At 36.0% G+C, this 11,781-nt stretch overlaps 2 protein-coding genes across 2 annotated transcripts; both read right to left on the reverse strand.

Moving 5' to 3' along the window:
- Positions 1-2,329: 2,329 nt before the first annotated feature.
- Positions 2,330-6,179, reverse strand: LOC108807928 (truncated transcription factor CAULIFLOWER A-like). Its single transcript, XM_018580150.2, has 8 exons — positions 5,915-6,179; positions 3,838-3,916; positions 3,668-3,732; positions 3,458-3,557; positions 3,237-3,278; positions 2,935-2,976; positions 2,669-2,790; positions 2,330-2,504 (listed from the first exon to the last, which is right to left on the reverse strand). Exons 1-8 carry the CDS (start codon positions 6,097-6,099, stop codon positions 2,393-2,395), a joined length of 747 nt encoding a protein of 248 aa, XP_018435652.2. The 5' UTR covers positions 6,100-6,179; the 3' UTR covers positions 2,330-2,392.
- A 1,554-nt stretch (positions 6,180-7,733) lies between these two features.
- LOC130501829 (uncharacterized) lies at positions 7,734-11,464 on the reverse strand. The gene is made up of 7 exons (XM_056996651.1): positions 11,436-11,464; positions 11,241-11,357; positions 9,879-11,148; positions 9,175-9,800; positions 8,808-9,095; positions 8,623-8,728; positions 7,734-8,351 (listed from the first exon to the last, which is right to left on the reverse strand). The coding sequence occupies exons 1-7, from the start codon at positions 11,462-11,464 to the stop codon at positions 7,734-7,736; spliced, it is 3,054 nt and encodes a 1,017-aa protein (XP_056852631.1).
- Positions 11,465-11,781: the final 317 nt, after the last annotated feature.

Here is an 11,781-nt window from a genome sequence, read left to right on the forward strand (position 1 = left end):
CTCAAATAATATTATAGAGATATCTAACTAATATAATAGTATTAATTTAAATAAAAGTTAAGTTGAAAAACTATACTAAGATCATCTCCAATGATGCTTCATTTTCCATTTTTTGCTTCATTTTGAAGCAAATGTTGTTCTAATGGTGTTCAATCTCTTGCTTCAAAATGAAACAATTGTTAGAAAGAAATTTAACATTCTTCTACAAGGCTCATCAAACAACAGGATTCAGCTCATTAACATCAAGAACCCAGTCAAGGTCAGCTCGGCTAACACATTGATCAGGTTGAAAACTCATTTGATCGGCTTAGCCTTATGGTCGATCAACTGACCGGATTAATAACAGCTCAACGAGTCTTCGTTCGCTCAAAAGCCCATTAAGCACATAATCGGTCATGGGCCTCTAGGGCGCACTAGTCTTAGGGCGAACGAAGGATAGACGAGTTGAAGATATAAAAGGACGACAAATGGAAAAGAGAAAAAGATCCGAAAAGAGACACTAAGATACTGACGAAAAGATCAAGGGTTTTACGATGATTCGAGGTTTTCGCCGGCACTTTCAACAAAGCTCCAGCCTTCTTTATTTTTCTTAATCTCTTTGTAATCATGTTTGTTATCACATAGTGATCAATAAAACGTTTTTGAATAACCTACAATCGAGTTTAGTTTCCTTTCATTCGAAATAACTAAACTCGGATTCAAGAGTTGCACCCACTGTGGGGCCTTACAAGTAACATTCATGAAGTCAGTATGTGTCCCGAAGACACACCCACAGACTACGACCAACCGACAGCTGCAGAAACTTCGGCCTTTACGGCAAACGTGACCGAAATGCTGCAAGCCATCATGGCATGTTTCGTTCATCAAGAAGAAACCAACAAAGCTACAAACGAACATTTCGCCGCTCTTTCCGACTCCCTCGGAACCCTAGATGGCGACGGCAACAGAAACAACAAGAAGAAGGCTATTCGCCACCACAAGCCCTAACCCTGGGGCCGGACAACCAACCGACATAGCATACCTCGTAAAATGACACCGTTCATACAACCGACTGTTCAGACTCTCTCACCAGCCACCAGATCGCCGACCTCCGGCTCTTCTTGAAGGACATCCACTCCAAGATATACCACGTCACAACGTCAGCCCCGGAGATTGAACGTGTTCTTGCCGCCACACAGAGGAACCCTTTTACCAAGCGGATAACTGACAAACTCCGTATCGCACTATACGATGGTCTAAATCACCACATGGGTCTTCACCACTTCTCCGAAGAGGAAGGTTCTCAACTCTTTGTCGCAAGGTTCTCAACTCTTTGTCGAGAGTCTCTCTGGACCAGCTCTGACTTAGTTCTCTCGACTGGTAAAAAGATCGATCGATAGCTTTCATGATCTTTCCGCACATTTCCTCAAACATTACATCATGTTTACTCGGCAAGGCTTGTCTTCTGCCGACCTGTGGAAGCTATCCCAGTCTTCCACCGAGAGCCTCCATGATATTATGGTGAGATTTAAGCAAATAGTCTCCAGGGTTCACGTCCCAGATCACACAGCCATCGAGGCTTTGATAAACTCACTTTGGATTCGTTTCAAATTCCAGGAACACCTCTATGCATATCCGACGATTTTCCTGCAAGACACTTTATAATTTGTATGCATCCTTGATATTTTCGTAGCTAAAATCATGGTGTGTGTATCATTTATATTGAAAGGATTTATATATTACCTATATATATACTCTCTCCGTTTCATAAAGAATATCACTTTGATATTTTCATACAAAAATAATTAAAATACATTTAAATTATTATTAATCATACATATTCGACTAATAGTATTTCAGATAAATTAAATTATTTATAAAATCAATGTATTTATAGTTAATATTAAATTAAATATTGCATTGAAATTCTAAAATGATATTTTTGTAATAAAAAAATCTTAAAATGATGCTTAATATGAAAAGAGAGTATATTAATCCGTTCATTTTTAATGACTCTCATTAGTCAAGGAACACGAATTTCTCTCTCTCTCTCTCTCTCTCTCTCTCTCTCTCTCTCTCTCTCTCTCTCTCTCTCTCTCTCTCTCTCTCTCTCTCCTCCAGTTGGAATTGCCCTATATCAGATGCTTAATTAGCCAATACATGACAAAGGGCTCAAGTCAAGTCATTTAGACAGATAAAATCACATTCGGGATACAATTTTTCTGAAATTAGTTTGAAGTAAACTTGGGACATCTTACATCGGTTCTAAGAATACCAAAACCGAATATATTTCATGATATTCGGTTTGGTTCTACTTAAACCGAGAAGTTATTTAGTTTACATAAATTGAAGTAGTGAAAATAAGACACCAATATTTTTGGCAAAAAAAAAAAATAACAAACCAAGGTGGTCTTCAACGTCTACTCTCAGTGAGCCGAGGCATCCAGTGCGGCAACGTTGTATTCCCCGAGCGAACTACGATTCCGGCATCTTCTTCTCCAACTTCATTCCTTTGAGATGTGTCCCTATAAGCCATACATAAACGATACACATTATGCACGTGGCTACACAAATATCAAGGATATACAAATTATAATTTTGTGGTGTTGATGTACATTAACTTAATATTAGTAGTTTCATATATGCATTGCTAAGTGAAATCTATATATAGAATGTTGAGACTTTATACCCGATAGACAAGGGAGGGTGGGGAGACATAGGTTCTGGCAACAGGTGCGGTGTCTCACATGGTGATGTTGAGGCTAACCCTTGGCTGAGGTTTTGCGGCTCAATGTCTTCACTTTGATCAACCTGCAAAATTCAATATTCGTATAACTAGTTAATATTTTTCGTTAGGGAATTATTTTAACATCCAAACATAAATTAAATATACGTAATCTGAAAATTTTAGACTAATCTCTGAAACTTAATTAAAGGTTTTGTCATCCGTTTCACCTTCTTTATTAGCTGTTTCTTCAGTTCTTTAAGTTCCTTTTCCTATGCCAACAAAAAATCCCATATTTGTTACTTCTATTCAGAAAATGAAGTATTCTAGACCGAAAATATAAATTTATTATTTGCAAAAAAAAAAAAGAAGAACAGCAATCTTCAAGATTACATATATACTCCAACTATTATGATTTGTACAACCCCAATAGCAAAAAAGACCGGTAGGTACCTCAAAGATGTTTACAAGGTACAAGACCATTAATATATGACCATAACAAAGAGTAATTATCTCTAAACCAGTATATTACCTTTTTCTGGAGCTGTGCTAACGATTCTACCATGAGCTGGTTCTGTTTTCCCATACCAAAACAAAAGTTACATGATTAGATGTAGTATATCCATATATCTGTGTAAATATATGCATACATACACTGAACATGATTAGACAAAAACACTTTCGTACAAATGATCTATGCATAGATCATAGGTGTACAAAATGTAAGATAATGCTTGTATAAAGACAAATAACCTTTCTAGAGCGAGTTCTCCTGAGGGAAGTATCAAGTTGCATCTCCAGACCCTGAAGCTCTCTGATACTTAGAGCATCTACCTCTTCTCCTTTTAAGTGCCTTGTTATATGAAACAAAAAGTTAAAAATGAAGATGCAATTTATTATATTGTTTAAATTTAGAATGTGTGTATTTATGTATGGATGATCTTTTGGTAATAAGTTTCTAACCTTAAGCTTGTTTGCATAGCATCAATCATCCTCAAGAGCTTCGAACATTCGGTTGAACACTCACCCTACAAACAATAAGAAGAAGTAGTAGAAAACAAAAGTTAGCCAAATTTAGGATAGTACAATGAATCATATCTAGTAGATATTTATTTAGTCATGTGCTCAAGAACCTGTGTATCCAAATTTGGTGTAGGAATATCTTGACCGGCGTATGAACACCTCTCATATCGAACAAGAATTCTCTCCATGCTAAACATCATTCAATAAAACTTGAATGACTACTCAATGTAAAACTACCATCATACAGCATGTTTAACATAATGAATATATATTTTAAAGTTGGTATACGTTTTTTCTTTCTTATGTATTTTGGAAAGATAAACAAAAACATTTCAAGATTTATATGCATGTAATGTTTTATTTACAATTGAGAGCATTGATCTACATTTCCATTCATTTTGAACACTATATCAATGGATTTAGTACATGATATTTGGATTTCGATTTTAAGCCCCCGGATAGTTTCAAGAGAGGACGTGCCCTTGAGTAAATCAGTTGAACCGAGGATAAGTGACCACCAAGTAGCTCACACACAGAGTTTACACAGTGAAATCAAACTTAAGATAGAAAGAAGTTTAGTTACGCCCTTCTTTATATCCAGTACAATTGAGCCACCACAGGCGGGGAATCAGACATTATTTACAGTAATCCTTAGACTAAAATGATTATTAGATCAAAAATTTTAAAATTTTAGACTTATACTACTTAAATCTCACAAGCTAGAAAGTATATGGGTGTGTATATATTTTCATGTGAAGATCGAGGTTAGTCCCAGGTTTGACCAAGAAAAGAACTCCATGACAAAGGCTTGCCATGCTTTTTATAACATTTTACGGTGTATCTTACTTCCTGTTTACTATTATTACAATCATGACTGAAAGCTCACTCCTATTTATAGTAGATTTGGTTTCTCTCTTTAGTAATTTTGTGTACATTTAGTTATTTTCAATACGAATCATCCCTAAAAAGATGATTATTTGCACTAAGACTTTTTACGATGTGTTCTTCTTATATAATATTAGGGCTAATTACTTCTTTCTCCGTTTCATTAGTACTAATTAATGATGGTGTTTATCAAAAGATGAGAGCTATTGTAATTTACATGAACCTAGGACATTGGGATACTTTGAACGGTGTCATCATAATATGTCTCCTAGTATTAGTTTTTAATGTTAACTTTTATATCATATTCGAAATTACAATAGAAATAAGGAATTATCCATCCTAATTATTACAGCATAACTTACAAATAATAAAAGCTAAAACAAACAATTTTCTTTCTAATTTGATCTTTCTATGTAAGATCTCCATAACGATTGCAATTGCCTTTTTTAGTTAAATTTTGTTCATTTATAATTGAATTCTCAGATAAAATTACGAGTACAAATTTCAATTCTGCTATGTTGTATGTACCAAAATTTGTTTGTTAAAACTAATCGGACTTATTTTGTATGAAAGATATTTGAATTCGAGTTACTAAAATAAATAAAACAAACTTTAATCTAACACAGGTTACCAAAAATAACTTGATACTAACATGAGTAATAGCCAAAAGTAATCTACCTTTGAACATTATAAGATCTACTCACTGGTTCAAACCCTACAGGTCACGGAATAAGAAAAACAAATATTTGTAGACTTTGTAACAAATTTAATTTTTCTCTTCAGCCATTTTCCTATAAAATCGCCATTTTTGTACGCTTGAAGAAAAAATACACACGTACATTAAAAGAAAGATATCTAATTGTGTTTCATGGTATATGCATTAATTCAACTTATTTTGGTAATTTACAGTTAGCACATTCTCAACAATCTCTGTTATGAAAGCCTATGTTACAACAATCGCTGTTATGTCTCACAGTTATGGTTTGATCACATAATTATCTCTATTCACTTATGTTAATTTGATTGATGTAGGACATATATTTCATTTTTATTTTCTTCTCTCTAACTTAGAGATGCAAGAACTAATTAAGCAGATATGTATGAACTAATTAAGCATGTGTATTAATCTCTCTCGTACACATGATACATGGCTGTAAAATCATTAATTTGATCAAAATATCTCACCCAATTTCACATCAATTCATGAAAATATTAGCTCAATATATGTAGGTAGATACGGATAGATATGAGATTTTTTTTCTTAAAAGTAAATTAATTAACAGTTCAGGAAGAAACTCAAACCTGGAGCCAGCAGAGTACTCAAAGAGCTTGCCTTTTGGAGTAAAGACAATCAAAGCAACATCAGCATCACATAACACTGAGATCTCTTGAGCTTTCTTCACCAAACCTGTTCTTCGCTTTGAAAAGGTCACTTGTCTCCTTATCTTGTTCTCGATCCGCCGTAGCTGAACCCTTCCCCTTCCCATTTCTTCAAATTTTTCTCAAAAACCAATGAGAAAGCTACAAGAAGACCTTAGAACCTTCACCAGGAGAAGACTAAGAAGAAGAACCCTAGATTCTCTCTTAAAAGAAAAAAAGTAGAGTAAGATGAGGATACGAAAAGATTTTGATGTAAGTTTCTATTTGTGTGAACTTGGTTTATATAAATAGGTTCGACACACAATGGCATATGGAGGAAAAAGAGAAAGTATCAAATGATACAATTAGGGAAAGTGAAAGAAGAAAACTAGGGTTTATGTCAATGTGACGGAAATAGGCTTCAATTATTATCATTACTATATCAGTTAATGAAGTAATTAATTAACTTATATTGATGGGTTTTAAAACACTTAAATGGAATTAAAAAGGACCTAGGAGAATATATAGGTTAGGTCTGGGCATTCGGATTACCGGTTCGGATTCAGGTCGGGGTTTTTTCGGATTTCAAATATTTCGGAACTAGAGAAAATGGTATCGATCGGATAATTTAAAAAATTTCGATTTGGATACGGTTTGGTACCTGTCGGATCCAGTTCAGATCCGGTTACATCCGAAGTAACCGTAGAAAAGTGGTTCCAATTCGGGTCTAACTGTATTTATCTGAACATATCCGAAATGGGTATTTTTTACCCAACTTATCCGAATAAGCAAATCAATTATAAGAGAGTAAGAACTATAAATACTATACCACTAAAACTAAATAAAAGTAGACTTGAATTAACTCACAAAAAATAAAAACAGCCGTGAACAAACTAAAACTTACCTATGTTAAATGAGTCGATGAATTAAGAATCAGATATTTTCAGATAGTTGTTCAGATTTCGGGTAATACCCGATCCGACCCAATACCCGAAATATAAATGAAAGCATACCCAATCGGATATTTCACTATATTCGGATCCGACCAAAACTCAATTTTTCGGATTGGTACCGATTAGGATTTTCGGATCCGGAAAATATGTGCAAGCCTAATATAGGTTCTTTTTTGCCATCTAAAGAGATTTCCATTTAAACAAAGTAATACATACAACTACATGACCATTACAGATGCTTGGCCCTCCTTCAAGTTTAGAGTGATCGAAATCAGATATTTACTTAATGATTTTTTGACTTGGCGGATTGCTCTTGAACCCTTTGAATCAAATAAGGGAGCCCGTATTATAGCTTCCACTACAGGAAATGTGGATAGTAATAGCGCCCGAAAAGCGCTATGATTCATATTTAATAGCGCTTCCTTGGACGCTCTGACATCGCCCGTTATAAAAGGTCCGACCCTTTTAATAGCGGTTTTCCTTTGTGCCATTATTAAGTTTATAACAATAGCGCTTTTTAATGCAATTGTTAATATTTATAATAACGTTTTACAAATGTTATTATAACCTAATAATTTGATTTTCCCAATAGCAAAGATAGCAAATGTTTCATGTTATTAATTAGTTTTTTAATTATCTGGAAATTAATTAATAATAATTAGTGAATTGATTTGTTTTAATAATGAATTCGAAATATGAAATAAAAAATTTTAAATTATTGAAAAACCAAAAAATAGTATAATTATTTAAATTCCATAACACAACATTATCACAATTATACAAACCATCACACAAGTGCATACAACCTATTAATCTACCACTAATAAACCTTCACAATCATCCCTAACATAAACACTATCATCATCTGAAGCTTCATCACCCATATCATCAACTTCTTGGACAGGTAAAGGAGCACCACCTAAATCCTCTTCTGTTTCCAACTCATGATAACCTCTAGGTGGTGCTCTTATAACAACATACCAATTTGAAGCATCATTCTCCCTAGAGTAGAAAACATGTTTTGCTTGAGAAGGTAGAATGAATGGATCTTTCAAATAGGCTGCTTGGTTCATATGAAGGTTAACAAGAGTGAAGCCATCTTCTTCCTTCACGCCATTCGCTGTGTTTGCCCAGTTGCATCTAAAGAGTGGCACTTTGAACATGTGATAGTCGATGACCAAAATCTCCTTTATCACTCTATAGTATGTAATCATATCCGCGACCTGTCTCATATCTCGAGCACTTGATCTACACATGCTAAAGGCTTCATAAGTTACTCCACTGTTTTGTGTCTTCAGCTTGACCGCATCAGTATGAAACCGTTGGCCATTGATGATGAATCCTTTATGTGCTAAAGCAACATTTCTTGGCCCAAATGCCAACCACCTTATCTCCTTAGAATGACTATCTGTTGAGTCTGAATGAATCTGCGACAGGAAATCAGAGCATGATCATCAAGCCGAGGTACTTGAATTATAATCAAAACATGATAATATATACCAGAAAACCAATCATCAATCTACAAGCTAACCAGTCATCAAAATACTAAAAATCCAGACATTTCATCAAGCTATAAACTACTTAGACATCAATTCACTAAAATCTGGACATGTTCTTCAAGATACAAGCTAACCAGGCATCATGATACAAGCTAACCAGTCATCAAAATAATCAAGAAAAGAATATGGAGTTTGAAACCTTATTTTTAAGCCATTCTGCAAAGTGGTCAGTATGGTATTTCCATAACAAAGTTTCATTTCTAGCCAATCGAGCATCCTTTGCTTGCAACTCTTCCAAATGCATCCTGATTTTAAATTAAACAACAGTATATGAAAATGAACTTATGAGTAAAACTAGTAGAAGAAACATAGAGAATTACTTACTCAAGAAATGGATCCAAAGATGCCATGTTCATTAGCACATAGCGATGTGCAATGTCTTTATCTTTATCTGAAAGGGTAACCTCTATACCCTTCTGCAGAGGTCGGCCTTCAACCACCATTGTGTCAGTCTCGACATCTTCATTACGATTAACTGCTTCTTGAACTGGTACTGAATCTTTAAGGAACTCTAAACAGAATGCAACGCATTCTCCAGCCAAATACGCCTCAGCCATACATGCTTCTGGCCTTGCATAATTCTTCACAAAAGCCTTTAGTGTTTTCATGTACCTATAACTCAGGAAATATGAATATAAGTCAAACATCATTGCGGAAAGTGCATATATTGAAGCAAATGAGTTAATCAAACCTTTCAAAGGGATACATCCAGCGGAAGTGAACTGGTCCTCCCAAGCGTGCCTCTTTTGATAGATGTATTGGTAGGTGAAACATGATATCAAAAAGGGCTGGAGGGAAGAAGCGCTCCAGCTGACACATTGTTTCCACAAACTCTGTTTCCATGGATATAAGTTTCTCTGGGTCAATGATGCGCTGACACAACCTATTGAAGTAACTGCATAATCTATTTGTGGCTATCCTAGGACCCCTATGTAACAACCCTCTTAATGCAGCTGGTAACAAGTTCTGTACTAGGACATGATGATCATGCGACTTTAAACTACCAATATTTGGAGGGTTAACTGAAACACAATTCACAATATTACCACAATAACCATCAGGACCTCTAAACTTAGCTAACCTTTGGCAAAAAATGGTCTTCTCTTTCTTCGATAACCAGTAGGCAGCAGGAGGTAAGTATGTTTTCTTTCCCCTCACCTCTGTGTGCAAGTGCTTTCTGATTCCAATATCTTCTAAGTCTTTTCTTGCTTTCAACCCATCTTTTGACTTCGCACTTTGCATCAACAGAGACAATATAGCATCAGACACATTCTTTTCTACGTGCATAACATCAATATTGTGACGAACAGGTAACTTCTAACACATTAAACAAGAAACTGTTAGGCATATTCATATACAACAATCACATAATATAGGTCAGTTACTATACTTTACCTTCCAGTAAGGTAGATCAAAGAATATTGATCTCTTCTTCCACCGCCATAGTTCATTTGATTCATCACACTCTTCTTCCACTACCCTCTCATCATCTTCCAAATCTAGTCTTTTCCTTTTTTTTTCCTTCTCTAGAGGTCTACCAAAATCATTCGTAAAAGCTTGTAGTGTCTCATATATCTCAGCGCCTGTTTGTATCCTATTCGCATCAACTTCCTCTACAGTGTTGTCAAACCAAGCTTTTTTATATCTGTAACGATGGCCAGGCGGTAGTCTCCTTCTGTTACCCATGTAGACAAACTTGCGGCTAAACTTAAGCCACCTTGCAGGTGTATCCTTTCCGCATACACTGCAGGCTTGTTTCCCCTTTACTTTACATCCAGACAGTGTTCCTAAGGCTGGATAGTCACTGATACTCCAAAGCAGCAAGGCTCTGAGATTAAAATTCTCCTTCGCAAATGAGTCATACACTTCAATACCCTCAGCCCACAAATCTTTTAGATCGTCTATCAGTGGTGCTAGGTAAACATCTATTTTATTACCAGGAGCAGTAGGACCAGGGATCAACAAAGTCAATATTATATTCTCAGCCTTCATACACATGGTTGGAGGCGTGTTATAGTTCACTAACAACACTGGCCATGTGCTGTGATTGGTGCTTTGCATGGAGAAAGGGTTCATCCCATCTGTGGAAATCCCAAGTCGAAGATTCCGTGGATCAGCAGCAAAGTCTGGCCATTTAGCATTCACTTGTGCCCAAGAGATAGAATCAACGGGGTGCCGCATTGTACCATCTTCAGTGGCATTGGTATAGTGCCAACGCAGATCTTCAGCCATCCTCTTTGATCTAAACATCCTCCTAAACCTGTCCTTGATTGGAAAATATCTTAGGACCTTTGCCGGAATCCCCACCTTTATCTCATTACTGTGCTTATCCATTTCCCATCTTGAAACTTTGCATCTTGGACAGCTTTGTAGGTTCTCGTACTCCTTCCTATACAGTATGCAATCATTCTTGCAAGCATGTATATTGTCGTAGCCGAACCCAAAGATCTTCAGAAATTTCTTGATTGCAGCTAAACTCTTGGGAAGAACATTGTCTTCAGGTAGCAAATCCTCAAGTAAAACCAACAACTGATCAAAGTAGTTCTCCGACACACCACTTTTAACCTTGAATCTGTAAAGTCCCATGATAGCTGAAACCTTTGTGTGCTTGAGACAACCCGAGTATAATGGCGTACCCGAGTGTAAAGTCCCATGATAGCTGAATCTGTAAAGTCACCATGAATACTCCAACGAGAACTCTTATAATTCTTATCCATACCCCTAATCACCAAATGCTCCACAATTTTATCCAGTGACTGATGGCTCAGATTGCGGCAGTCTCTACAAGGGCATAGCATTTCAAGAAGACTTCCCAATCTTCTTGCTGACGAATTCACGAAATTAGTTGCTCCTTCTGAATACTCGTGGCTATTCCTACAAGAATCATACAAAATAAGTTAGCTTTCTTTCAATCGGCGAGTACAAGTGAGATCGAGAGATTGTAGGTTATACCTTGGAAGCCAAATCCACGTCTTATCCATTTGCTTACTTTCAATCGGCGAATACAGGAACGGCTGGTTCGATCTTAGCTTTCTTTAGGGTTTGTTTAGGTCAAAGCTCGCAAGACAGAAACAGAAAGAGAGATGTTGTGTTCTGAAATTTTCCAACTGCAAACAGAAACAGAAAAAATGAACGGCTGTGATCAAAGATTTGGAGAGCAATCGGACGGTCTATGATTAATCCGAGTGCAATCTTAGTAGTTGCTCCTTATTGGTTCAGAAAAGAACGGCTCAGATCAAAGTTACCAACACGAATCAATGGTATAGGATTAATCCATGTGCAATTAAAAAGAATGGCT

The sequence above is a fragment of the Raphanus sativus genome, unplaced genomic scaffold (genome assembly GCF_000801105.2).
Source record: "Raphanus sativus cultivar WK10039 unplaced genomic scaffold, ASM80110v3 Scaffold0301, whole genome shotgun sequence".
In the NCBI taxonomy this organism is placed as follows: domain Eukaryota; kingdom Viridiplantae; phylum Streptophyta; class Magnoliopsida; order Brassicales; family Brassicaceae; genus Raphanus; species Raphanus sativus.

What these genes read in the sequence shown, in the direction of transcription:
- LOC108807928 (XM_018580150.2), bottom strand. Translation starts at nt 6,099, where the DNA reads ATGGGAAGGGGAAGGGTTCAGCTACGGCGGATCGAGAACAAGATAAGG. An exon ending in GAGTACTCTGCTGGCTCCAG is followed by an intron (nt 3,917 to 5,914) that starts GTTTGAGTTTCT and finishes AATGATGTTTAG; the next exon opens with CATGGAGAGAATTCTTGTTC. An exon ending in CACCCTCCCTTGTCTATCGG is followed by an intron (nt 2,505 to 2,668) that starts GTATAAAGTCTC and finishes TATGGCTTATAG; the next exon opens with GGACACATCTCAAAGGAATG.
- LOC130501829 (XM_056996651.1), bottom strand. Translation starts at nt 11,464, where the DNA reads ATGGATAAGACGTGGATTTGGCTTCCAAG. An exon ending in TGCCGCAATCTGAGCCATCA is followed by an intron (nt 11,149 to 11,240) that starts GTCACTGGATAA and finishes GTGACTTTACAG; the next exon opens with ATTCAGCTATCATGGGACTT. An exon ending in TGGATGTATCCCTTTGAAAG is followed by an intron (nt 9,096 to 9,174) that starts GTTTGATTAACT and finishes CCTGAGTTATAG; the next exon opens with GTACATGAAAACACTAAAGG.